Here is a 26425-nt window from a genome sequence, read left to right on the forward strand (position 1 = left end):
CATGCTGAAATCTCATTAAACAGTGACCTCCCGAGTGCACAGAGGATTATCTAAAAGTCAAAAAAAGAAGAAACTTTTGAGTCTTTCAACTTTCGGACGAAGCGGTATGATGCCATATTTTAAAGGAGTAGTGCAACATTTTGAGAAATAGGCTTATATGACTTGTTAACGAGAAATACATGAGAGTATTGTTTCAACTTTCATATCTGTCTGACGTAAAGTTTTCCTCTCAACAGATCAGCGGTAGCCGTTTCTCCCTGACTGTGTTCCAAATAGTGTACTTCCCTTCGCACACTCACGAGTAGTAGTCTTACATGTTCGGACTCTTACTTGTGCAGGACTTGAATTTTGACGTGGTAGGATTGTCTCAAATCGCACTCGGCCATTCTGCCCTGGGAAAGGAACTGGAAATAAGCGTAACATTTGAATGCATCACCTGCCAACATATTTACCCAGAAACGTGTTTTTGTGCCCTCTGTTTAACGCAGACAATAAACATACTGATAGCTTCTGTCTGACAGCATCCTGCTGGTAAAAAAAAAAAACACTTTTGTGTGGTGTTCTGCAACAGCTGCAGCTTCCTGAGACGGCTGAATTTGAAAGTCTTGACGTCAGTGCTCCCTCCGTTTTGTCCGCGTCGCGGTACTTGTAGTGCACTGCACGTTTTCATACTTGACGGTGTGATCGCACTTATGCATTCAAAATAGTGTGTGAATACATAAGTACGCCATTTGGAACACAGCACCTGCTTATGGTCTTTGAGCTAAGCTAAACTAAGCTTAACTAAGCTAAACAAAGCTTAACTAAGCTAAACAAAGCGCCCTTTTGGGTCCGAGAAATGCGAGTGTTCAATCTTTCTGTCAATCTTTCCTGCAACTGAAAGCAAATAAACTCTTCGGTTAAAGCCCTACACAACAAGTTAATGGTCTAATTGCTGAGTTCATGACAGTTATGAGGACAAGAGCAGATTGTGAAACAACTGAACTGTGTGTAACTGCTTAACAAAAGTGGCGACAGGAAGATAAAGAGCCACAAAGACAGAAATTAAAAGACCTCTGAGCAAAAGTTCACAGTTGCCCGAGTTCATAATGACGTCACACATTTGTGCTTGTTTTCTGCAGTAACCTCGAATTTGAAGTTATTAAACTGAGTGCTGGTATCAAAGTTCAAATGCTGGTATGCAGAGAAGCATATCAGGGTGTTATAATGGAGGGTGAAAGAAAGAAACAAGCATGTTTCCTCTTCAAAGAGGCAGCGATGTGACAGAAAGAGAGAGAGAGAAAGAGAGAGAGTGAAGTGAAAGTCAAGGTGTCTCCTTCAAAGACAGACAGATATGATGAGAATTATTAAAAGCAGAGTTTATGACAGAGTGAAGGAGATGAGAGAGTCTCTCGGCGCAAGGACACGCAGTGTGACAATGAAGGAGAGAGATGAGAGGAACGGGGAGAGGATGACGAAGGAAGAAAAATAGGCATGCGGTACTAACCTTGAGGCGAGACTGGGTAGAGCAGGAGACAGCGTTGCATTGTAAAGATAAAAGAAAAGGGAAAGAGAGAGAAGGAGAGGGAAAGGTGAGAGGGGGAAACAGGAGTTGGGCGCGAAGTTAGCTGGCTTGATCAATCTTCAAAGAACAGGAAAGATATGGGAGACAGAAGAACTGACAGAGAGACACAATTAACCACAGAAGACACTGCAGGCAAACACTGAAACGGAGAGACAGGCATGACCAAGCAAACAGCAGGGCAGGCGGAGAGACACGTAGCTCCCTTATGGACCAATTTTCATGTGATGTTACTTCAGTTTGTCTTGTACCGCATCTTTAAACTCTCCGTTTGGAGGGCCAATTTCAGAGCGAAGTGACCACTACCCCTCGATCCCTGAAAGAAACGGGACAGCCCCTACCCAACAGAACAGAGAGGTAGGGCCAAGTGGTGGGGTATGGGGTTATGAGAGGCCCGCTCCCCTCAAATGACCCCAACAAACACTTAAGGGCACACACACACATGAAACGGCAATCGGAGGAGGGAGCAATTAGCCAATCAAAGCATGAGCTGAACGCGTGCTTTGCCACGAACTATGCCTTCATCGGCTTGGATTCTGCAGACGACTTCTTGGTGGATTTGCAAAGTCTCCAGCAAATGGAATATGGCATGCGATCATTAAGATAGGAAATTTGAAGAAATACACTTCCTAAATTGGTTAACCAAAAAAAGGTTTTCCACACAATCACTCCTTGTGTGTTTGATTGAACTGGCAAAGCCTGAACTCCAGCGAGGGGTTGTGGCTGAGAACGCATGCTAAAGACGCCGTGCCAGAGACAAATTGTCCATTACAGAACAATATAACAATAAACTTCCCTAATTTGTCATTACTCTCGACATCTCTCCAAACCTCCTCCTGTTTTCTCACATTTCACTCTATTTTTCCCCTCCGCCACAGACCTGTTTCTCTCTCTGCCCGTTCTCCTTTTCTGTCTCTCTCTCCACGTCTCCTCCACCTGTTATTTAATTTCTTTCTCGCTGTTTTTTTTTTTTTTTTTTTTTTCTTCCCCCCGCTGCCACCTTTCTTTCCCTTTCCTCTTTCTTCCCCCTCTCTCTGTTTTCCACTCTTCCATCCAAATCCTTTATTTTGGCCATCAGGGCAGATTTTCAGCTCCATTTCCCCTCAGTGTGAAGTCACTCAGTCTGCTCCAATTACCATCCTAGTTACTGAAATAAATAACCTGGTAGCATTACAGCTGGATTCACACAAGAGGGGAGAGAGAGGCAGAGGCTATTTTTTTTTTTTTTTTACCCTTGTTTAACCCACATCTGATCTTTTCATTAGCGGTGTTCCCACTGCTCACTTGTAGCCAGCCCAGGGTCAGGCCTAGGTGCCAGGATAAGAGTTGGCCACGGGCAAATGTATTCTCTTCTGACATACCTGTTAGCTCCAGGATGAGTCTTATTATTCACAGCAGGCCTTGGTAGCCCTGGGATAAAATCAGTAGTTGTACAGTGCTTTTGGGCTAAACGAAGCTTACGTTTTCTATCCTAAGCAGAGGATGTATGTTAATCCATGGAAGGTTTCCGAACAACCAGCATGCTTGTTATTTTTACCGTTATGCAAAGAGCAGCTGGATTAAAATGCCTCGAATTTGAACTTGAAAGTCGTTTTTGTGCTGGGAAGTGGGAAAGTTGCAACATCCGAGTGGGAGAAATCACCCGAAGTTTCCCACTCGGAAAGTGGGAGTTTTTTTTTTTTTTTTTTGAGAGCTTTGAGAAGTAGGTCTGACCTCTCTTCACACGGCCACGTTTGTGGTGAAAGGTAGGAATACACTTGCTCGGTGCAAAACAATAAATCACTTTACGGTTAACTGCGGTCATACTGGTTAGAGCAGGGTGTTGTGACGTTAAACATTAGTAATTACTATACTGACATGACAACGACAAGCGGGAACAGCCCTCCCACACGGCCGGCATTTTGTTGCTGTTCATTTGATGGCCGTTTTAAACGTTATCTGCTAAAAACGACATGTAGAAATGTAGTGTACAAATAGAAATGAGTCCATTTCCTGCCTGTGACGGTCTCCACGGGTGAGGACGAGGTTGTTTGTCACTTTTCTGTATTTAGACAGAAGAGAAAAAAAAGCAGATTTCCTGTGGGCTGCTATGTTGCCTCTTTGTTGTTGTCATGTGAACGCTCTCAACTGCGACGTCGGAAGTTACCAAATCGGAACTTTCCCACTTCCCAGCTGCCCGAACGCATCATTAGTTTTCACTAAAACTCGTCCTCAAATTGTCCAGTCACACCTTAGCAACTGTAACTAGGCACGGCAGTAGTATTCAAACACTGTGAAAGCCTGTCCTGGATCAGAGTTTAGGGTAACGTTAGCAGCTCTGTCCTGCTCCAGCAGCAACTCGTTGTGTGAAAAATATATATATATATATATATATTTTTTTTTTTAATGAGTCAGCTGAAAGCTTAAATAGCCAACTAGCTACAGCTAACAAAATTTGCACAGAACAGTTGTTATCGCCTCCGTTGGTGAAACTAATTTAACTCTGTATGAAATCAGGGACCTACTGTTTCAAGAAATATGCCGAATTTTTGCCACAGCTACCAGTGTAAACCGCATCATATTTGATGTGAGAACAGAGGGTGTGTCGCAACAGTAAAGTTGGGGGGCAAACAGCTGAATGAAAGCTGTGTATGTGCAGATGTAAGAGGTGCCGCATATCTTGGCACCCTCTAATAACATCGATACAAGCCACTTACTTCACAGTAATGACAGTAAACGGATATTTATAGTTCCTCTTAAAAATCAACTTATTCTCAATTTATATCGGTTATTCTCCTGAAATATGCTGCAATATCCCTACGTTGAATAATTTCCCAGTTTCTAAAGTTCATATATTAAATATCAGTTGCTGAGAAACCTTTATTTTGATGCACTCTGCAGTGACAATGATGTATTTGATGTACAATGTAAGAATCTCTTTGCTAATTTAAATGCTTTCAAAGTCACATTACAATGTCGTCCACAAACTGCTGTAAATCTGCATCTGTGGCTCCTGGCAGACTAAATAACTCACACACAGTTAAAAACACGCATGTTTGAAGTCAGCCGCTGCTGAATTATTAACAGACTAGTATTTCCGCTGGCCAGACGGAGACAGAGTGAGGAAAGATTGACCCTCCCTAAAATCATTAATAACCGCAAGTCTTACAGTCAAAGTGCTAAACACACCGACCGACAGGATAAAGAGACGAGAGAGGGGGACGAGATTGTGTTCGAGGAAGATGCTGCAAGAAAAGACCGAAGACAGACAGACAGACAGACAGACAGACAGACAGACAGACGGATGAGTCGTCATGACCACAGACAGCATTTGCTCCATCTAACACTTAAAGATGAATCTCACTCCAAGAAGTGGTCTCCACTATTCAATAAAACCAACTAAAATGCAACCAGTACAATCTTTTGGATCACTTCACACAATTATTCAATAATTTAACTGTTTTCCAAAGATAAAGGCCCATGAACCTACTGATGCTGTAGTTTTCAGTAAATAAAGCAACTTTATCTTTTCAATTTACAGCTTTTTGGAAAGACAGACACCTGAACAGACACAGAGGCATGAAACATAGATGGGTAGGGAGGCATGCGTGCAGGCAGACAATTAATCAGATATAGACAGAGACAAAAGAGAGATTAAGACCAGCTAATGCGGTCGATAAAATGAACACAGGCCGATAGAAAGAGACAGGTTAATCTAAAAATCACACACAGGTAGAAAAGTAGTTAGAAACATCAATCTGTTAATATGAAGGAAATAAAATAAATAAAAAAATCTTAGTGAACTGTCCGGGCTCCTAATGTAAAGAAAAAAAAGAGTGTTAAACTCTGCGAGTCAAGCATCCTCGGCTGAAAGTAAAGCAAAAGTGAAGCGAGAAAACAGAGCCGCTAAAATGAAAGAGTTGCATCATTGACAGGAACAGAGGCTCAAAGACTTTCAGGCTGTACATCAACTCTGGTGCCAAACTGTGCCCTTATTTTACAAACTTCTGGAAGCTGTCCGGCTCATCGTGCTGCAGCAACAGACGACAAAAACTTCTGCTCAAACTGAGATGTGGAAGAAAACCAGCAGAGCCAATTTCTGGACTTTTTTTTTTTTTTTTTCTCAATCAGAGAACATGCCGAGTGAGCTGCTACAGAGAGGCTTGGTGTGTCGTGTACCAATGCTGCAACTCTTTGACGGTGATTATTAGTGAACATACTCCGATTTTTTTTTTCCCATGTGGAAAAGACAACCCCTTGAAAAAGGACATTTGCCTTTTTTTTTTTCAAGTTATTAATAATAATATACACCATTTATAATACATTACTGTCACAATAAACATCTAGTAAATGTGACAATACACGTGAAATGCTGTCAGAAAATATTTGACTCTTTTATAAAGCCACACTGATGAATTTCCCAAATGTTTTTCATTTAGGATCACAACTTCTGGACCTTTGGCGGTCACTACTTCAAAAATAATAACATTTAAATCCACTTTTGAAGCAATAATTTTTTAAGTCTAGCAACTTTTCCACATGGGGGCTTGTTATCGTAGTGCTTTCATATCCCGACTTCCGACAAGCAGAGTGAGTTGTGCCGTGCAGTAGTCAGACTGTTAACTGGCTGACGGGGCCACCAGCCACTCACGTGCCCAGGTAGTCCCACATCAGCCCCCCCATTGGCTGCTGAGAGGCAGCCGGGGGAGGGGCCTGCTTTCGCGATTGCTGAGAACGCCACAGATGAGAGGAAGAGGGGTTTCTGGGAGGACATGAGCGAGCGAGCGCACGGGCGCACACACACACACACACACACACACACACACACACACACACACACACACACACACACACACACACACACACACACACACAGACGTAAATCCACTCACACAGATGGAGAACCACATGAATGTACACATATTAGTGCACACACACATGTGATTAAGGGACGATGGCGACAGAAGAGATGAGGAATAAAGAAGGAAATAATCGGGAAAAAAGGGGAAGAAAGAAGGGAGAGGAAGCTGTGAGTGGAAACTAACGAGTTGGTTTTACCGGGAAGTTTATTACAGACTCAAACGGTAAATAAAGTTGAGTCTGTTCTTAAATCATAAAATGATCATTTCAACAAATAAAGGCAGTCTTTTCACTGGTTTTGGTCGATAAAGGACGGAAAGAGATGCAGGAGAATCTCAGAAAAAAACGGTTCCTTCTCACCTCGAGTGAGAATTGTTCGATCTACTCACCCCTCCCTCTCTTACCTCTCCAGCTCATTGATCTTTTTCTCCTTGTCGTTCTTTTCGTTCTCCATCTCCCTGAGGATCTCCAGGAGTCGTTCCACCTCCGACTGAGCCTTCCCAGCATCCTCTTTGTGCTGGCTCACTTCCTGCTCCAGGCTGGAGATGCGCTCCGAGAGTTCAGTGTTGGCCTGGGACTCGGCCGCTGCACTCTGAGCCTGGAACGGAGATTAAATATCAAAAAATAAACAGAGAGTTAGCTTTTTAAAATGAGGCGATCAAACTGATAAGATTAAACTAAAAAAGGACGTGCCAGCAACAGCGTGTGTGTTGAGGATGGGTTGGATGGATTTGATCAAAATGACAAATGCTTTAGTAAACTGTTTAAGCCTATAATTGGTCTATAAATCATCTTTAGCAAATAAAATGACATTTATCGAAAACTCTTTTTTTCTTTTTTTAGATCAAATGAAAGATTTCTATGCTTCTATGTACCAGACGCTGTCCTCAAGAGATATTGCATCTAGTGAATCAGTTAGATTGTGTATCATATTTGACACTTGTTTCATGCGGGATGTGGATTATGCACAATACATTGAAGGCTAATTTGTTTCTATTATGATTAATCAGCTTTGATTTTTAATTTCAACAGATGAAAAATTATATAAAAAAAATCAATGGAAGAAGGATGAATGTTAAATATAAATACACAGCCCTGTTATATCGTTTCTGCTCACACAGTGCAGAGAACAGACAAAAATATATATGAAGAAAAATCAATAATGTATACAACTCATTTCTCTGTGTTTACTTTTTTAGATGAAGGTATAAAACCTCTGCAGCTCCTGAGTTTTTCTCCACAGTTTCCAAAAGAGCTTTGTGTAAGGGGGCCATAAAATGCTAAATCTGCTTATTATTACTAGGAATCAAGAGTGTACAGCCACACTGCTGCTCTTTGAGGCTGTAGTACAGCACTGCTTTGAGCTAAATGCTAATCAGCCTGTTAAAATGTTGACATACTGACGTTTAGAGGTATTTTCTGTCATCACCGTCGTAGTTTAGCATGTTTGTTAATTAGCACTAAATACAGAACAGTATCGCTGAGGCTGATGGGAATGTAAAACTTTTGCAGGTATTAGGTCATAAATCTTGCCGTTAATAAATTGAAGCACATTTTAGCCTGATTCTCCGACGGTGTTTGTGGGTCGGGTTGGTTTCACACGCTCACACTAAATTTATAAACACACTTCATCCTGTTTTGTGTGAAGATTAAACTCAACATGAGAAGGTGAATAAAATAAATGAAACTGAGTTGTAGCGATTTTGCTCTTTCTTCTGCTCACAGGAGATACAGAAAATGAGAAAAAAGGGACGAAATGAAATAAAACAAAGACAAATAAAACAAGTTATAACCAGCGTAGAGGTTAGAACAGCTGTGTGCGTTTCCCAGAAGCAAATGTTGCTCTTGGGACAGATCAACTTCGTGTGTGTGTGTGTGTGTGTGTGTGTGTGTGTGTGTGTGTGTGTGTGTGTGTGTGTGTGTGTGTGTGTGTGTGTGTGTGTGTGTGTGTGTGTGTGTGTGTGTGTGTGTGTGTGTGCGCACACGCCGTGGCCCCACAATACATAAACCCTATTAGTTTTGGAAGTATTCAAGTTTTTACAGGTCTTTCTGTGGAGAGGAAATGTTTGGGTGTCTGACGATATAAGAAGATCTGGGTGGAGGAGAGAGAAAGACAAATAAGAGAGGTAGAAAGAAACGTCACACACACGTACACACACACACACACACACACACACACACACACACACACACACACACACACACACACACACACACACACACACACACACACACACACACACACACACACACACACGGACCTATATACACATTGAGGGTGTGGTGGTGCTGCTGTCTTCTCCAGTCTGTAAAAATGACTGTAATGCTGTCAGCAAGCCGTCACACACACACCATCTTATTGGTTGCTGTGTGGGAGAGAATATTGTGATATCCAGGAAAAACAGTTGAGGGCAAACAAGGAGGAGATGAGAGGTACTTTAGTTTTGACTTGTGTTTCTGCCTGAACTGTGTGCCCTGTAAGTGTTTTCTTCAACACGACAGATTCATATAATGGATAATATTATTTTACTGCATCTTCTTCGTCCATCATGGTCATCATTAAGCCAAAATAAGTCCACCTGGTTGGTCCGAATGTGGCCTCATAAATCCATGAACTCAGCTGACCTTCTTGAGTTGGTTCCCCAGTTTGATGCACTCCTCTCTCTTCTGCTCCAGGCTGATCTCTAGAGTTGTCAGCCTGTTGTCCTTCTTCAGAGTGGAGGAGGCCAGAGAGGAAGCTTTCTCCTTCAGATCCAACACTGATGTCTAAAAGGAACAGAGAAAGTGGAACAGAGACAAAGAGAAAACGAAGAAGTCAACCACGCAGCTTTTTAACGCTTAACACGGAGGTTGATCTGCCCAATAAAGGAGAACAGTGGTTTATAACACTTCAGGTTTTATTTTTCATCATTTCCTAATGATTATATCAACATGGGGTGTTTTTCTTGGGTGGAGCATCCCCCCCCAGAGTTTCCCCCAGAACTAAATAGGCTCTAAGGCCATTTGCAGTTTTCATAGGAACTCTGAAATGACGTAGCATGAAGTAAATGGAGCGATTTTTAGTACCGAGTCATCACTTCTGCACGGCACAACTTGGAGGATGGAAGATGCCATGACCAGAGTTGAGTGCCTTTTGTGTGTTGTGGGTTTTTTAATTATAATAAGAGTTTGAAATGAGACATGCGACCATTGAAAGAGCAAGAAAGAGAGCGAAGAATTTGCAACTCTTTCCTCGGCTGTTTTAAACGGCTTCGTTCTTCACTGTAGTTCACCCGGCTTACTGTTTACATGCTCCATTTGCTCAGGTGTTCGAACAATGCACCGAATCCATGTACACTAACGTCACCGCATTTCCTATTGTAACGGGGGAAGTACCCTCCCAGGAAGCTAAAAAAAAAAGTACCGCAGAACGTTTCCCCTGTGCAGACACACAATAAAAAGGAAAACGCCTATTGTATTCACAAAATAGTTCCTTTTAACCATTTTACGATAAACAAACAAAACAAAAAGTTTAGCCAACCGGGGAGTTTGTTTAAAACTTGTCCAATGACCTGTCCACTTGTCTTTCTTATCCAATCAGGGCTTTATTTTTTGAAATGTCTCTAAATAGCAAGATCTCCCTTAATGAGTACGAAGCTGTTATTAATACAAATGGGAATTCTAATCAATAATATATAATTGAAAGATAAATTTCAGGTTATAATAACCTGGTTTATCCTTTAAGTTGCTCTCCCACAGTTAAAAGCGATTAACTGTCCCTTGTTCATCAAAACGTCACCCATGACCTGCCTCGCTTCTCGCCGTCAGGCTCAATCCCTCCATCCGTGAAGTCTCTCGCTGCCTTTCCTTTCTGGTCTTTTCCTCTTTTGGTAGGGGCAGTGAGACAGAAACCGACGGGACCAGAAGGAGAGACACTCAGACGTGTAATTTTACCCTTGACTGACAATACCAACTCCAGCCTGCGGATCATCCTGTTTGACTGGGCTTTTGGTCACAGAAACCTTGCTGCTTACTCTGATTTATATTTAGGTTCGCATATATACAGCTGTTGTCAGACAAACCCCACATCTGCGTTTAGCAGCGTACAGAGGAATGCTTGTTTTCTCTGAGAGTTTTCCCATGTATTTCTCAAATAATATAATGGGACTGGAATCTGTTTTATGACCCCACAATCGCTAAAATTAACTGAAGAGTCCGAGTCAGAAGAGGCACAAAGGACTTTTCACGACAACAACACTATAAATACTCCTTTAAAGGAAGAGTTTGACTTTAATAACTTTGCCTAATTACTTTCTCGTTGACGGTTTGATGGGAAGGTTAAGATCACTCTTAATACTGAGAATACAATATCTCAACATGATGCTGGATGACTCTTACAGAAGCGCAGAAAACTTTAAATCTCACTAATTAACACACAGAATCGGGTTATATTTAAACCAGACACACCTGAAATGTGAAAACATCTATTTGTGGTTTTATGTCTGTCTGCCGTCTTTTCTCACTTCATATTAAAGTCTACATGATCATTTGATCATTTACACCACAATGCATTTTTGGGAAAGTGCTCATTGTCCCTCTTGGTAATGAAAGTAAGTGGTTACATCAGCACATGTATTGCCTTTCTAATGTTGACTCACTTCTGGTATGTTTGTCTTTAATTAAAGGGTCAATCTGCGGGATGTTTAGTTTAAAATGTTCAAAAATTAAATAAACCTCTCTCACAGTATGTGCAGAAGTAGCAGAGTTGATGCGTTGTCAGAGTTGTTTAAAGTATTGTGTTGCAGAGACGTCTACTAAAGTTAGCATGCTAACCAGCTAGCGCCGGCCCGGCCTGTGTTGCAATACCCCTTTGTAGAAAGTACACTGAGTCCCTGCGGTGTCCGGTCTTCCCACAGTCCAACATCGGAGGAAGAAGACTATGCAGTGAAGGCTCATGAAGGCACCAAATTAATGTAACGTCAGTCGTGTTGTGAACGTCAGGCAGAGGGGGACAAATCCTGGTGGGCTGCCCATTAAAAAAAAAAAATCCTTGTTTTCCGACGCCGTCCGTCTCTTTCCCGTCCTCTCTGTGTGTCTGGGATTCAAAGAGCACATAACAGTGTGCTGCAGGCAGTCCGGCTAACATTGCCAGACTACTGACATTGGTGAAATCTGAGGTGTAAGTCTGTTTAGATTGATGTTAGATAAATACTGTTGTAATCACTTAAATTTGGTTTATTGTCAAACCCTAGTTCTTCTTTAGTCGATATGCTGCCAGTTTGGTTTTATTGATTTAACATCTGGATTTGTTTTTCTCCACATTTTAGTTCCACAGCAGGACACTTCTTCTATTATTGGAGAGACATCAGTATAAAAAGAATAACCTGTGCTTCCCGAAGGTCATTGTGTTCAACTGTTTCTTCTGCTTAATCTTGGTTTCCTTGAACTGGTTAATTGTCACTTTCCATCTGTGCTGGTGAGCCGCTGCAGGGTGAATATAGAGAGGACACAGCCTGAAAATGCTTTGTCATTATCTGCCTCTCTCTCTCTCCCCCTTTCTGTCTTGTCCTGTGCTGTGCTGTGCTGTGATGTCTCGTACGAATCACAAAGCTCACAGCGAGAAGAATTCAGCCGCGTTCCCTTTTTTCCGTTGGTCGTGGGGCCGGCGTTTTATTGTCAAGGAAACATGACCGTTTTATCATTGTTGTCCTTCGGCGCGAGGACCTTGGGAGGATTTTGAGGTCTGTTTGGCAGCAATAGATCAATCGCGGTGCTTTGACGGGAACACGGAGCGGCAGAGTGTTTTTCTAACTTAAGGCACAAATACGGATGCGTGTTTGCGGCGTGTCTTCTACCTCACGGTCGGCAAGGTCGGCCTGCAGCTGCGACACCTTCTCCCTCATGTCTTTCAGCTCCTTCTTGCTGGTCTCCATCTCATCCCCCTTTTCTCTCTCCTCCTTTTCCCGCTGGTCCTTCAGCCGCTCGATGATTCGCTCCTGGACGTGGAGGAGGAGGAGGAGAAAGAAGAGATTACAAAAGGAGAGCAGACACGCGGAAAGTGGTAGATTCGGTATTTGAGTGGGGACAAAAAGGTAGTCGAGTTAGAGGGAGTGATGGAAAAAGAGAAACAGACAGAGAAGAAAATCACCTCATACACTCCTACAGCCGTTCACAGTCACTCAATATCAAGTTTCTATACTAATAACAGTCACATTAAACTTTATGTACATGGCAGCTTTGACAGGATCTAACAGCCAACAGTGATTTTAGACACGTAATACGTTTTGGCACGGGATGTAAAATTCACAACCACTAAAACACAATAGCCGATCTCCATAGCTGAAGAACAACACAGCAGCCAGTTCGAGTAAAAGTACAAAAGTTCACACATACAAAAGGAGCGCAACTCAGAGAGTGAATACTCGCTGTGATGTGTGTGTTCTTAAAATTCCACCTTTGTGAGGACCGCATTGAGTTTTAGCCTTTAAGAGTGATGACACTTTGGGCGGTGCTCAGCTTCACATAATGATGATTTTCTTGCTCAATCGACAGCACCAATTATTTTTCTAGTTAGATAATTCATTTTTGGATCTATAAAAAGTCCACTGAGCCTGGTTCTGTCTGAGGTTTCCCCATTAAAAGGGAGTTTTTCCTTCCCACTGCTTGAGGTTTCAAGTGGACCTGAAATAACCTGTTTTGTGATTTGGCACTACATAAATAAATTGAATAGAATTGAATTGAATTGAATTGAATTGAATTGAATTGAATTTCCAAACCTAAAGATTTTTGATTTGATCTTATATAAAAAAGGAACGTATCAATTCCAAAGTCAGAAAAAGTTTTGGGAGTTTTACTTCTAAAAATGACTTAATTAAATCATTGATCAGGAATCAAAGTAGTTTTGTCATTTTCTGATGAACAATTATTCAATTAAAGCATTTTTTTCATCGATGTTCAGAATTAAGTTAAAAACAAAAGATATAGTTTTGACGGTTAAAGTAAGGGTTAGTGTTATGGAAATGCATCATGTCAATGAGGGTCCTCCAAAATCAAAACTTATCAAGTTATTGTTGGATTTTTTTTTTTTTTATAAAACATGAACATACTTTAAAAACATACTTGCAAAATGATGACAACAGATTGAAGAGGAGTGAGGGAAGTAAAGCCATAAACTACAAAATGCATCTAACAATAAAGTTAAGCATGACATAAAGCATAACAGAATATAAACAAGAGTTAACGTAAAAATTAAATACAATATATCACTTACAAAGCGTTTCAGACACACAAAAGAAAAACACAAAAAGGCGGTAAAGATGGAAACAGAAAGGAAGAAAGCTAAAATAAAAAAAAAAAAGTTATCAAAAGGCACCAAAACAATAAAAATGAAGGGAGAAAAAAGCTTGTGAAAGTAGTTGGGAGGGAAGCGGGAGTCCTGCCAACACTCACACGTCCAGCTGACACCCTGAATATTAGTCACAGGACAATTAATAGCCCTGTTTCCTGTGCGTGTGCAGTTGCAAAGGAGACCGGGTTGGTAACATAATCACGCACGACAGGACAAAAATATATTCTCATCAAACACTTTAAAGGGCCAGTGTAAGTGTCACTGGTTCGATTCCCAGAATCAGGGTCGAGTCCCCTCAAAGAGCAGCCCGCCGGGTCATAAAACAGGCGGTTCGGCGGTGCCTGAGCATTCAGACCGAAACACAGGGCTAAGTTCGAGCCGAGCGGCTGCTTGTTGGGCAGTTCTTGATCTTTTATGAACACAGGCTGCGAATGATTTAATAATGAAACAGCCACTGTGATTATTGGTTCATTTCCATTTAGCCAGAGTCATTTGGTCAGCGCGTGGGTGGTCGGCGGTTGCGCTCATTGAGCTTTTATTAATGTAACCTCGCTCGAGAGTTGACCTGAGGTTGACCAGTGTGTGTGTGTGTGTGTGTGTGTGTGTGTGTGTGTGTGTGTGTGTGTGTGTGTGTGTGTGTGTGTGTGTGTGTACCTTCTCAGCCAGAGCCTCCTCCAGTGTTCCCAGTGCAGTGTCTGTGTTTGAGGTGTCCGTCTGCAGAGACTTCACTCTGTCTTTCAGACCGCTCAGCTGCTTCTCTTTGTCCCTCAGCTGATCCTGGAGGTTCTCGATCTGCAGGCACAAAAGGAGAGAAATCATTATTAACTGCGTTGATTCTGATGCATAATTCACCTCTCGACCGCCGAGTGATATTTTGTTGGCAGGTCGACGGGCTCTCAGCCCAAATAAAGCACTGGAGCAGGTGCTTCTAAGTGAAGTCCAGACGATGTTGAACTCCTGCAGATGAACACCAAATAAAGCGGCAAATCATAAACTAGGCTGAAAGTTATATTCGTTTTAATAACAACTATAAATAACAGTAAATGTGACAAAAACATATTTGAAGACACAAAACTATAGCCTGTAAAATGAAAACAAGGAATCTCTACAGTAATAAACATACACACTGAAGTGAACATTAATCATGTAGTGGGCGATGTGGGCGAGATTGTACTCCAGACACAGAATTTTTCCAATAAATTCAATGTTCTCATTTCGTTCTTTTTTTTTTTTACTTTATTCTTACTTTCTGGAAAACTAATCAGGCTGCAGTTAATCTTTGATAAGATAGAAGCAGGATAACGATTTCTGTCACAACGTCAACGACTGACAAGGTGCTCAGAGAAGGAAAAATAATCTGTAGAGGTCAAAACTCCAGCAACGCTTTTAGTATATCAAACAACTTTAATGTTAGATAGATTAAAAAAAATAGATCGATAATTATTTTAATCATCCCAAAAGGGAAATTTAAATATTCAGTAGCTCACACATTCAAATCTCGATCAAAAGGCAAAGAAATTAGATCAACAACCAATAAAAAGTCAATTGTGGGCCAAAAAAACAAAAACAAAAAAAATCAATAATCATCAATCATCACAGTCGATTTGTAAAACACTCAAACAGGGTGTGTATGAAACAGGGAAAAAAGACAAATAACTAATCAAATTTTTTTTGTAATATGTTTTAATGTTGACACTGATGAAGACCACAAGCTCAAAGTTGTTCTGTATACTACAAGTGTCACTGAGTTCTGAAGGATCTGGGATGAACTGTCTTATAATATTGGACTTCAGTCACAGTAATATATGATTATGTATGAGATTATTCATTTGATATTGAAAACCATAATATTTTATTTAATGTTGTTTTGCTTCATCGAAATGCATCACCACCATTAAACTACAAATTAAACAAATCTGACGACTATAAAATGATTTCGATGTTTGCCAGTGTTTTTCTAAAAGCATTTGATTAACTTACATTTGCTGCTACGTCTTTTACGGTCTCCTCAATACAGACAATTTCTTGTAAAATGGCTCTAATGTAACTCTGTCTGGACATTTCAGCAGATTAAAACAGATGACAGGTGTCAGATATAAACTTTCTCTCTGAGCTTTGCTACCTTTAACCCTTACTCCAAATACACGCCATCTCCCGCCACCTCTTCCTCCTCCTCTTATCCCCCTCCCTCCTCCTGCATCCTGTCACTGTGATTTGGTAGCAGATTGGTTTCTGTTAAAACACCAAATCAGCAGAAATAACTGACGGACTCACTCATTCCCCAATTCCATTAAGTGGTTGTATACGTGCGTGTGTGCGTGTGCGTGTGTGTGTGTGTGTGTGTGTGTGTGTGTGTGTGTGTGTGTGTGTGTGTGTGTGTGTGTGTGTGTGTGTGTGTGTGTGTGTTCTTGTTCATCTACCAATGTCAGGACCAAGTTTCAGGCCTGTTCAAGGGTTCAGACTCGCCTTTAGAGTTAATGTTAAAATCAGGTTTAGATTAGGATTCAAGGTCGGGCTTTGCCATTTAGTTATAAGGGGCTTTGGGAACACATTAAGTCAATGGGGGTCCTCACAAAGATAGAAGTACAAACACGAGTGTGCCTGTGAGAGAGGAAAAGGAGAGAGAGATCACAGACAAAGATAAGATGTTCTGTCAACTTTGTGGTCTTCATTAAGAAATGGATGGAACAAAAGGTTCAACACTACAATAATAATAAATTCAGGGAGGAAAAAAATTATGGAAAGCTTCTGTAATGTTTTATTATGAGCGAACCTGGGTGGTAAAAATCGCTAAATTTCAATCTCCCTCTTTGTTTCTTTATTCTTTCTTTTACCAGAGAGAAAGGAAATCAAGTGATTGACAGCCTTTCACAAAAAAAAAAAAAAAAAAAAAAAAAGAAAGTCAGATTGGTATGTAATCTTTGACTCCACTGCAGGTGAGACACACACACTTACAGTACCACAGAGATCCTGAGTCTGTGTGTGTGTGTGTGTGTGTGTGTGTGTGTGTGTGTGTGTGTGTGTGTGTGTGTGTGTGTGTGTGTGTGTGTGTGTGTGTGTGTGTGTGTGTGTGTGTTCATACAGTAAAACATTTCCAGCACCTCATTAATCAACTGTTGACCTGACAGCTTGACTGACACATCTTTCTCCTCCTCCTCCTCCTCCCTCCTCCTTCTTCTTCCTCTCTCTCACGCACACGCACATGAACACACTTGACATTGAGAGGCTCTTTGATCCTCTCTGCATTTCCTGAAACTGACAACTTGCTGGATGGTTGGCACCCTTACATTCACACACACAAACGAACGAACACACACACACACACACACACACACACACACACACACACACACACACACACACACACACACACACACACACACACACACACACACACATTTAGACGCATGGTCATTGCTTCCGTCTTGTCCTCTTTTAGTCCCCAAATGGTGTGTGATAATAAACAACAACACAATCACCAGCTGATGCTTCTCTGCCTTTACGTCAAGATGCTCCTCACACAAACATTTAACATGAAAGTGAGGAGGATGACAAGAGATCAGATAAATACCTTTGTCTATCGTGGTAACAAACCTTCTTGACTAACAACAAATGGCAGATAAAAACACCAGGACGAGGTGGAAATTATTCTTACCAGTAAAAATAATTTTTTTTAAAAGCAAAGAAATTAGGAAATCGAGTGCATTTTGAGATCAAGGAGGAAGCAGCAGCATCTCTGTCTCCCTCTCAGACATTGGACTGTATTCTATTTGAAGACGCCAGAGGTCATCATTTATTAAACAAGAGCAACTCATTAGTATGCATCTGATTTTAAACACACTCTGTCTCACTCCTCCCCCTCCCCGTCTTGCTTCATGTCTGTCTTCTTGATTGTCTGTCTCAATTATCGGCACACCGTTCCCAATCCTATATATTTTATTTTTTTCTACGGGAAACAACTGTGGGGACAGGGACAGATGGAGGGACGGACAGGAGAATTCAGCTGGATTTACTGTCATGTTTGCACTTAATTTGCTAGATGTTGATGACCAGAATCCTTCTTCACCCTCCATCACTCCATTATTGTAGTTCCCCTCCCTTGTGTCTCTCTCCGAAATCTGACAAGTGTAACTCTTGTCAGGGTGACAGTGAACTGTGTGTGTGTGTGTGTGTGTGTGTGTGTGTGTGTGTGTGTGTGTGTGTGTGTGTGTGTGTGTGTGTGTGTGTGTGTGTGTGTGTGTGTGTGTGTGTGTGTGTGTGTGTGTGTGTGTGTGTGCACCAGACAGCAAATGCGAGTGGTCACTCCTGCCTGCCCATCTAACTGACAGCGTTACCATGAAGATACTCACACACAACAGGGCATATTGACAAATATGCAGAAAACACCACTGACTTCCTGACGACCTTTAATTACCCGTCTTCCTGCTCACCTGTCCGTCTTCCTGTGTGTGTGTCTGTCTGCGTCAGCTTCTAATTCCACACACTGTCTTACAGCCCCATCTAGTGGTTATAGTAGCACATGATGACATGACAGCAGATTTCTAGCAGCACGAGTAAGAGACACGGCCAGATTAAGGGGAGTAAATCATGTATCTACATGCGCGTATCATTCATTTTCTTTAAATAACTTTCAGTAATAATCACCCAATACATTATGCTTATGTAAATTAAATCCCTTTCAGACTCCGCAGAGATGAATTATCAAAGTCCTTCTCTGAAAAACAATGAATCTATTGAACACAAAGGGGTGAGTTTGATGATTTCAGTGTCAGTGACTCGGTGTCTGTTTGAATTAAGAAACTTTGTGGGGAGCATGAGCAGCTAAACACGGCAACAAAAAAAAAACAGTGGCACACTACTAGAATTTTTCCGAACAGGAAATTCACCGAGGATGACATCATAGTGGTGCTCACACTGAGAGTTTGATCCATAAAAGGTGAAGTACAACAACATTGCACCAACGAGTTACTTCCAAGCATTTAAGCAGAAATCACGAGGACTTCAACTTTAGGTGAATATCTTTAAGTAAACACATCCATCTCTTTATCTGGCTTTTAATTTGGACATTTACCGTCTTGGTTTTTAAGTTTTAATTCTTGTTTTAATCCCCGCTGTAATTGTAATGAATTGTATTTGACTTCTAACACGTTGTTTTATTGTTATCATTTTAAAACCTGTATTTTTTTTAATCTACATATTTAAAATGTTTACACTTATTTTGTTGTGTGCGTGTTGCTCTAATGTGAAGCCCTCAGGGCTGCATCCTCATATGAAGGTTGTTTTTGTTTTTTTAAATCACAGATGTGTTTTGGAGTCTCCTCACCTTCTTCTGCAGTACGTTGACTTTGCGTTCCTTGACGTCCAGCATGTCTTTGAGGTCGGTGATCTCTCCCTGCTGAGTGCTTTTCTCCTCCGTCACCTCTGATATCTGCTGACTCTTTTTCGAGAGAAGAGACTCCTTTTCTTCCAGACGGAGACGCAAGGCATCCACCTGTGGCGCGCACACAAACACGCACACACACAAACACGCACGCACACACACACATATATAAAAACGTCAGTGGGAAGAAATGTTCACAAACCAAATATCAAATTCTTTTATATCAAACATGTTACAGTGACAGTGCATCTATACCTCAGTCTGTAGGATAGCGGCTCTCTGCTCCTTGGCGGTGAGCGACTCCTTCAGTACGTCCACGTGTTGTTTACTGTCAGAAAACTGATTGTTCAGCGTTTCCAGTTTGGTTCTGATACCCAACAGCTCGCTGTCCTTACGACTCAGCTCCTGCTTTGCTTGCTCCATCTGAGTAACACACGCACACACACACGCACACACACACACACACACACACACACACACACACACACACACACACACACACACACACACACACACACAAATAAAGAGAGTGAGGGAAACCCAGTTAGCGTTTGTACTAGAGCGGAGGACTTTCTTATATCATAAATATATATATATCTATAGATATATATTTATGATATATATATCTATAGATATATAGATATCTATATATTATATATAGATATGTATCAAAAATCCGCTACAAGCTTTACAAAGTAAGTTCTCGTTCTACGCTGTGTGATAAGATTTAAGCCTCTACTTATATATATATGTAGAGCAGCGCTGATATATATAATCTTGAATTACAGCGAATTGCTTAATTTTACTTTGCTGCTCTTGCAGCTTTATTCAGTAAGAAAACATTTATTGAGCACGGCGTATTTTTTTATTAACCCTCTCGTTCAGCCAGCGGTACCACTGGACCACTAACTGCTGCTCACTGCCTCGCTCGACGTCCAGCATGTCTGTGTGTCATGGAGTTTTTTCTGCTCCACATATCTGGAGCAAACTCCCAGAAAGCTGCAGGTCTGCTGAGACTCTCAGCTGCTTCAAATCAAGATTGAAGACTTTTCTGTTTGCTGCTGCCTTCAATTGAACCAGACAAAAGGATGTTAATCAATTTCCTGCATTTCTGCATTTTATTACTGTATTTTATTTCTTAAACTGCACTGCAACTTTTATTCTATTTTTTTTTTAGCTTGTTTAATGTTTTAATGACTGTTTTTAATGTTTTGATCAATGTTCTTAATTGTTTTTAAATTTGCTTTTCCTTTGCCTGATGTTTTGATGCTTTTAATAGTTTTATGTGAAGCACTTTGAATTGCCTTGTTGTTGAAATGTGCTGTACAAATAAACTTGCCTTGCCTTGCCTTGCTTAAGGGCTCATAATGAGGCTCAAAACGAGTGAAAATCTTCCGCTCAGAACTTCGGGCTCGTGGAGCATGCGGCTGGAGTTGCAAGGTGACCTTACATAAATCCTCATCTGGACAAACATCTTTCTGTTTTGGGGATCGATATGTGGAGGATATCAGCTGACGACTCAGATCCATTTAAACTCAAACTAAGCAGCTTTTGAGGAGGGATCAGTGATGTAGTCATGAATGACCTGGTGCTCTTGTGTTAAGGGTGCATTTTTGTATTTATTTGCCTTGTATCGTTCTGTCTGTATTTTCTGGTTGAATCTTGTGTTTTGAATCAGCAGACGTATTGTTGAGTTTGTGATTTGTACCGTCTCGAGATTTTAAAGGTACATCTGGTGACGGGCATCGTAAATTAGCTTAGGCTATCGATGCTGTGGTGTGTCACATTGGTTTATGCCACATACTTGTCCCTATACAAATAAACACTAAATCAATAAATACCGACAGTTCTTCAAAGAGAACAGTACATGTTTGTCACTGGCCCACCTCGTCTAAATAAAACTTGAAAGATAACACCAAAAAAGCCACTAGTATTACTTGTGGGAGTGACCCTCTAAAAGGGTTACTGTGTCAAATGTAATCCAGATACATTGAGGAGTAGAAAAAATAAATAAGCAGCCTTGTTTTCCAATTTCTCTCCTGAAAAGCAAACAAGAGTTAAACACACACAGAAGTCAGTGCAGCGCTTCTCAGCTATTGGAGGGTCGGGGTCGATTCTTTAAGGTAAAAACAATCAAATAAATAGAGAAGTACAACTGAAACACTAACATATCTTGGCGTTAAGTTTTTGTGGCATTGATGTGACTGGGAGTGAATCGTGTCAGTTAATTCAACACGACACACAAAAAGAATAGACCCAAACCAAAGATCTAAAACAAAACAAAGCAAACCTATTAGCAGGCTGATGGAAGCCGCTATCTGAGAGAAACCTCATGCAGGAAGAAAAAGAGGTTAGAAACAGACAAACTGCAGCGCTGCCGGATTCTCCGCTTCACTTATGTAAGTGTTTCATTCAGACTGCTAGAAACAACTGCACACTGTCAAAAGCCACTGATCTCACACAGAAAACAACGACATCCTGAGCTCTTCGGATGACCTCACTTTGTAGGTGCAACAAAAAGACAGGAAACACCAGCTCCATGTGAATTTGCCTGACTGAAGATGACAGGTTTGTTACCACAGCTTTTTGGAAAAAGTCACACTTGAATCTAAACACAGAGGTTATCATTTCTCAGGTCCTGCTTTGGTTGATAAAGCTGCAGGAGGCTGATGGAGGTATGAAGAATGGACATCATGATACTATATAGTGACAGGTCATGTGGCAAAGTAACAAAATCTATTTCAAGAATAGATATTTTCCAAAATAAACAGTTGTCGGCTGTTGTGTGGACTCTGGACATTTGAGCGTCATAGTTGTTTACTGCCGTCTGAACGCACGTCACACTATTGGGAATCTATGAAGCAGCATCAGCCAGTCAAGAAAGAAAGAAAGAAAAGAAAGAAAGAAAGAAAGGAAAGAAAGAAAAGTAAAAGAAAAGATCAAACAGACATAGAGGTGCGTCTCTTACTGCAGACACCTCCAGCTGGAGCTCATTGGCTCGCTGCCTTAGCTCCTCCTTCTCTGACTGGCTGTGACTGAGCTCTTCCTTCAGCTGCTCGACCTGGCAGGAGAGGAGGGCGTCACCGGGGCTGCTTCACGTTAGGGCGAGCGTGGCTCCTCGCTTACACTCACTCGTGTTTCCTCCTCGCGTCTCTTGTCTCGCTTCCCTGGTGGGAGGAGCCGCGACGCGAGGAAGGGACACAAGCTTGCCAACTGCTAGTGACGCACAGCATCTGAGCTGTCAACTTATACATTAGATTCAGTGACAACATGTGACAAATCGAAATAACAGAAATAAACATTTACAGTTTGATTAAAACGAAAGAAAGAAAAAAGACCACATGTTCATTTTTATTTCATGAATAAACATGAATAACATTAGGCTGTGTTCCAAATAGCGTACTTCCTTTAGTACGCTCACATATAGTACTCTTACATGTTAGTACACTGACACTTAAATTTGGACAATCAAATCGAACACTGCTGTTCTGCACTTACGGGAAATAACCGTAACATTTGAATGCATCACCTGCCAACATGTCGGCTGTTTTAATTATTTTACCAAGAAATGAACGTGTTTTCGTTGCGCTCTGTTTAACACAATAAACACACCGCTGGCTTCTATCCAACAGCAGTATGGTGGTACTTAATACAAAAATGAACACTTTTATGTGTTCTGCAACAGCTGCAGCTTCCTGAGACGCTGCAATTTGAAAACACTTAAGCTCAGTGCTCCTTCCTTTCCGCTACGCAGCCAGGATGGCGACCATATAGTGTGGAAATTGTCGTCTGGGTACTCGTAGTGCACTGCATGCTTCCATACTAGACAGCAAAAACACTTACGCACTCAAAATAGTGAGTGTTCGTATAAAAGTACACCATTTGAAACGCAGCAACAGTAAACTGTTTCCACAACAGCCTCGGCCGCTCCTTCTACTGTCCCATCTGATCCGCTGGCCAATTGATGAATACATTCTGATCGAAGGATGTTGCTGTCCAGTAAAAAAAAACAACACAAGACATGTCTCCTGTGGATAAATCAAGCCTTCTCTCTCCTTGTGTTCTCTAAGCAGCTCTAAAAGAAGTTAAAGATCCTCAACGATGGAGTACCTCAATCAATTTCAGGGTCCCGGCCCAGAGGAGTGAGGAAGGGAAGCAGCCTACTTAGCAGAGTGAAAAACACACCATGGCCACGCAAAATTAGCTGCCACAGTGGATGACCACTCCGAACACATCCAGGCACCTCACATGCTGAAATACTAATAAGTGTTGTCTTACAGTGTCCTTTGAAGACACCTTACTTAAACAGTTCCCAACATGTGAACTAGCGAGTCGTCACCTTGCTCTTGACTAGCAAACGACGTGGTAGCTTGTTGTTGTTAATCAAAAGTTTTGTTTGAGGACAACACTGCACCTGCTGCTGCTCTTAACTACTGATGATGTCTGTATTTCTAAAAGAATGTGAGGTATTTTCTGTATCGCTATAAAAAATACATGCTGACAGCGATGGAATCAAAGCCTGGAAAAGCTGCTGTAAAACAAGCTGCACGTTACTTCCTTCCAGATGAGACACAAACAAACAAAAACAAATTCAACTCGGCAAAAGTCGACTGAATTTGGGAGCTGCTTCACCTCCCCACATGACAGATATACCGAGTCTGCTGTTTTAATGAGGACGACACTTTTTGTTTCTGACTGCGAAGTTGCATCCGTTGAGGTGGGAAGAGCAAAAAAAAAGCCAAATTATTCTCCGCGAAGCAAGAAAATCCAACTAAACACAATGGAAAAAAAATTGTGTGATAACTTTGCATATAAAATCCAGGCAAACAGTATTGGGACAGGAACACATATTTTTGTGTGATATTTTTTAAATGATGCTTTTAAGGCAAGTCTCTGCCTGAATTTGACTACGTCAATGTAGAAGGAACAGCGAGCCCCGATTAATAGACAGTGCCCAAAGATGATGGTTCAAAAGGAACTGGACAATAACACAAGAGGTCAAACAAGATCACATGTTTCATATCGTAAGGAAAGCCTTTGCGATCAATAACTGCATTAAGTCCCAGAGCTGCCAAGAAAACATTTCAATGGCCAATTCATTTTCAACCCTGGCAATTTGGGCACTAAAGAGCCACAACTCACACACAGTGCTTTTAATACTGACGTAAATCTGATCAAGTTAAAGCTGAGACTCAGCGCTTTAATGCAGCGTCCATTTTTCTATTTTCTATTTCAAGCTGAATGTGCTGAAAACCTGAAGACGAAGAAAAAGTGTAACTGTCCAAATTACTTAACAGTCTAGCCCGTGTGTGTGTGTGTGCGCGTGTGTGTGTGTGTGTGTGTGTGTGTGTGTGTGTGTGTGTGTGTGTGTGTGTGTGTGTGTGTGTGTGTGTGTGTGTGTGTGTGTGTGTGTGTGTGTGTGTGTGTGTGTGTGTGTGTGTGTGTGTGCGTGTGTGCGTGTGCAGCCGTCACCTTGTTCTTCATGAACTTGGAGTGGGATCTGTAGACCTCCATCTGTTTGATCTCCTCCTCCCTCTCCTCGCTGCTCAGAGCACCGTTGGACTTGAGCATGATCACCTCCTCCTCCAGCTCTCTCAGGCCGCGCTCCATCGAGCTGATTTTTGCATCCTGGCAGGACACAAACGCACACATGTTCAGAAATGAGAGCAGATTGGAGTCCCTCTACCTGAGCCAGAGTTATAATGAAACATTTAAATGAGCAGTGCTGCAAACGCGACCAAAGAAAGTCCACAAAAACTAGACCGAGGAGTAACTCAGAAGATACAGCATGCTGAAGGCAGGTAAGGCTAATGTAAAACCTACGACATGTTTAAAGTAAAGACAGAGTAGTACGGAGTTAACATGGAATTATTTTTACCTTCATTTCTATGACTGTCTGCAGGGCCTTGGTCTTTGTTGACTCCGGAGCTGCTTCATATCTCCTGTGCAGCTCCTGAGGGACATACACACCTCGATGGTCAGGCCACGACAAAGACAGAGACACAGAGGGGTGGAGCGAGGGGTGGAGCGAGGGGTGGAGCGAGGGTGGAGCGAGGGGTGGAGCGAGGGGTGGAGCGAGGGGTGGAGCGAGGTTTGGAGCGAGGGATGGAGCGAGTGAGGAGAGGGTCGTGGGCCGGGAGAGGAGGCGAGAGCAGCTGAGGGAAAGGGGTGGAGGGAGGGCTGGATGGTGGGTGTAGGCCGCGGAGACGGAGCAGGGAAGGAGGGCGAGTGCTGGAGGGAAGGGTGCGGGAAGGGATGGACCGAAGAGGCGACGACGAAAGAGGGCAAGTGGGGAGGACAGGAGGGGGCAGGATGGAGGGGATGCCGGTGGGAGGGAGGAGAAGGGGCGGGGTAGGAGGGAGAGGGACGAAGTAGGGGGTGGCGAGATGGGGAGAAAGGTGGCGAAGGCTGGAAAGGGGGAGACACGTGGAAAGGAGGTGGGATAGGGATGGAGGGAGACACAGGAAAAGAGGGAGCGACAGGAAGGAGATGTTTCCCTCGAGCAGCCGCGCTGGCTTGGAGCCTCCGTGGGTCGATCCGGCCGTCCCACATCGCTCCAGCGGCAGGGAACGGCGTTACCTCAGCTGGCACCGTCTCAGCTTTAAATGCGAGTGACCGATCAAACCTGACAGCTTGAATTGATCCTAATTCGATGAATTAGCACCTGAGCTTCAACGTCTGGGTTTAAATGAAATATAAAATGGTTTAAAAGTCCAAATTAAACCAAACGATTTGATTCAAATGAAGGAATCCAGTCTCATGGCTTCAGGTGGTCAAAAAACAAACTACAGCATGTCAGTTTCAATCTCCTTCAGCAATCAAAACAACATATAATGTTGCTAAAAACCCTGCAAGAATTCAGTAGATTTACACTAAATTTCTTTCCCTAAAACTCTCACAAAAAACATTAAAAAAAAATAATAATAATTTAAATTATCCAAAAATGCCCCCAAAATTATCAAAATATTTTCAAAAAAAATTCCCTAAATTAATATATTTGACTAACCCTAATTTACTGAGAAAAATGCAATAAGATCTTATCTGTCTGGCAGTTGTTACCACATCACAACTCACTAGTCAAATGAAGTGAGGTCCAAATGGGAGAGTGCGAAGGGGGAGAGCAGTGGAGGAAGTACAGGAACAAAAAGAGAAAGAAAGGAGTGCGAGGGAGGGAGGGAGGCAGGGAGGGGATGAAAGCAGGACGTAGCAGCGCATGCATCACCGCTTCGCTTTGGAGGAAACACACTTAGAGGCTAACAAAGATGGCTAATGCATAAGCCAGGAAGCATAACAACTCGCGTATGTGAAAGGGATAGTA

General features: G+C 42.0%; 1 protein-coding gene across 8 annotated transcripts in view; it reads right to left on the reverse strand.

Annotated features, from left to right (window-relative positions):
• Positions 1-26425, reverse strand: part of LOC138621741 (ELKS/Rab6-interacting/CAST family member 1-like) — a 132759-nt gene that overhangs the window by 76847 nt on the left and 29487 nt on the right. For 3 of the 8 annotated variants that reach the window (XR_011310958.1, XM_069699987.1, XM_069699986.1), the window contains exons 7-16: positions 24986-25060; positions 24580-24735; positions 22076-22168; positions 19363-19530; positions 19051-19218; positions 14382-14519; positions 12235-12375; positions 9026-9166; positions 6805-6998; positions 1487-1498 (exon numbers count right to left, since the gene is read on the reverse strand). Coding sequence is in view for 5 of the 8 variants with exons in the window: in XM_069699987.1 (XP_069556088.1) it covers positions 1487-1498; positions 6805-6998; positions 9026-9166; positions 12235-12375; positions 14382-14519; positions 19051-19218; positions 19363-19530; positions 22076-22168; positions 24580-24735; positions 24986-25060 (1286 nt within the window). In the remaining 3 variants the exon portion in view is untranslated. The remainder of the gene's footprint in view (positions 1-1486; positions 1499-6804; positions 6999-9025; positions 9167-12234; positions 12376-14381; positions 14520-19050; positions 19219-19362; positions 19531-22075; positions 22169-24579; positions 24736-24985; positions 25061-26425) is intronic. The other 5 variants (XR_011310959.1, XM_069699990.1, XR_011310960.1 and 2 more) reach the window with 3 other exon arrangements.

The sequence above is a fragment of the Brachyistius frenatus genome, unplaced genomic scaffold (genome assembly GCF_029030835.1).
Source record: "Brachyistius frenatus isolate BFR_SWC_R1_liver_20210118 unplaced genomic scaffold, ASM2903083v1 Contig_32, whole genome shotgun sequence".
Taxonomy (NCBI): domain Eukaryota; kingdom Metazoa; phylum Chordata; class Actinopteri; family Embiotocidae; genus Brachyistius; species Brachyistius frenatus.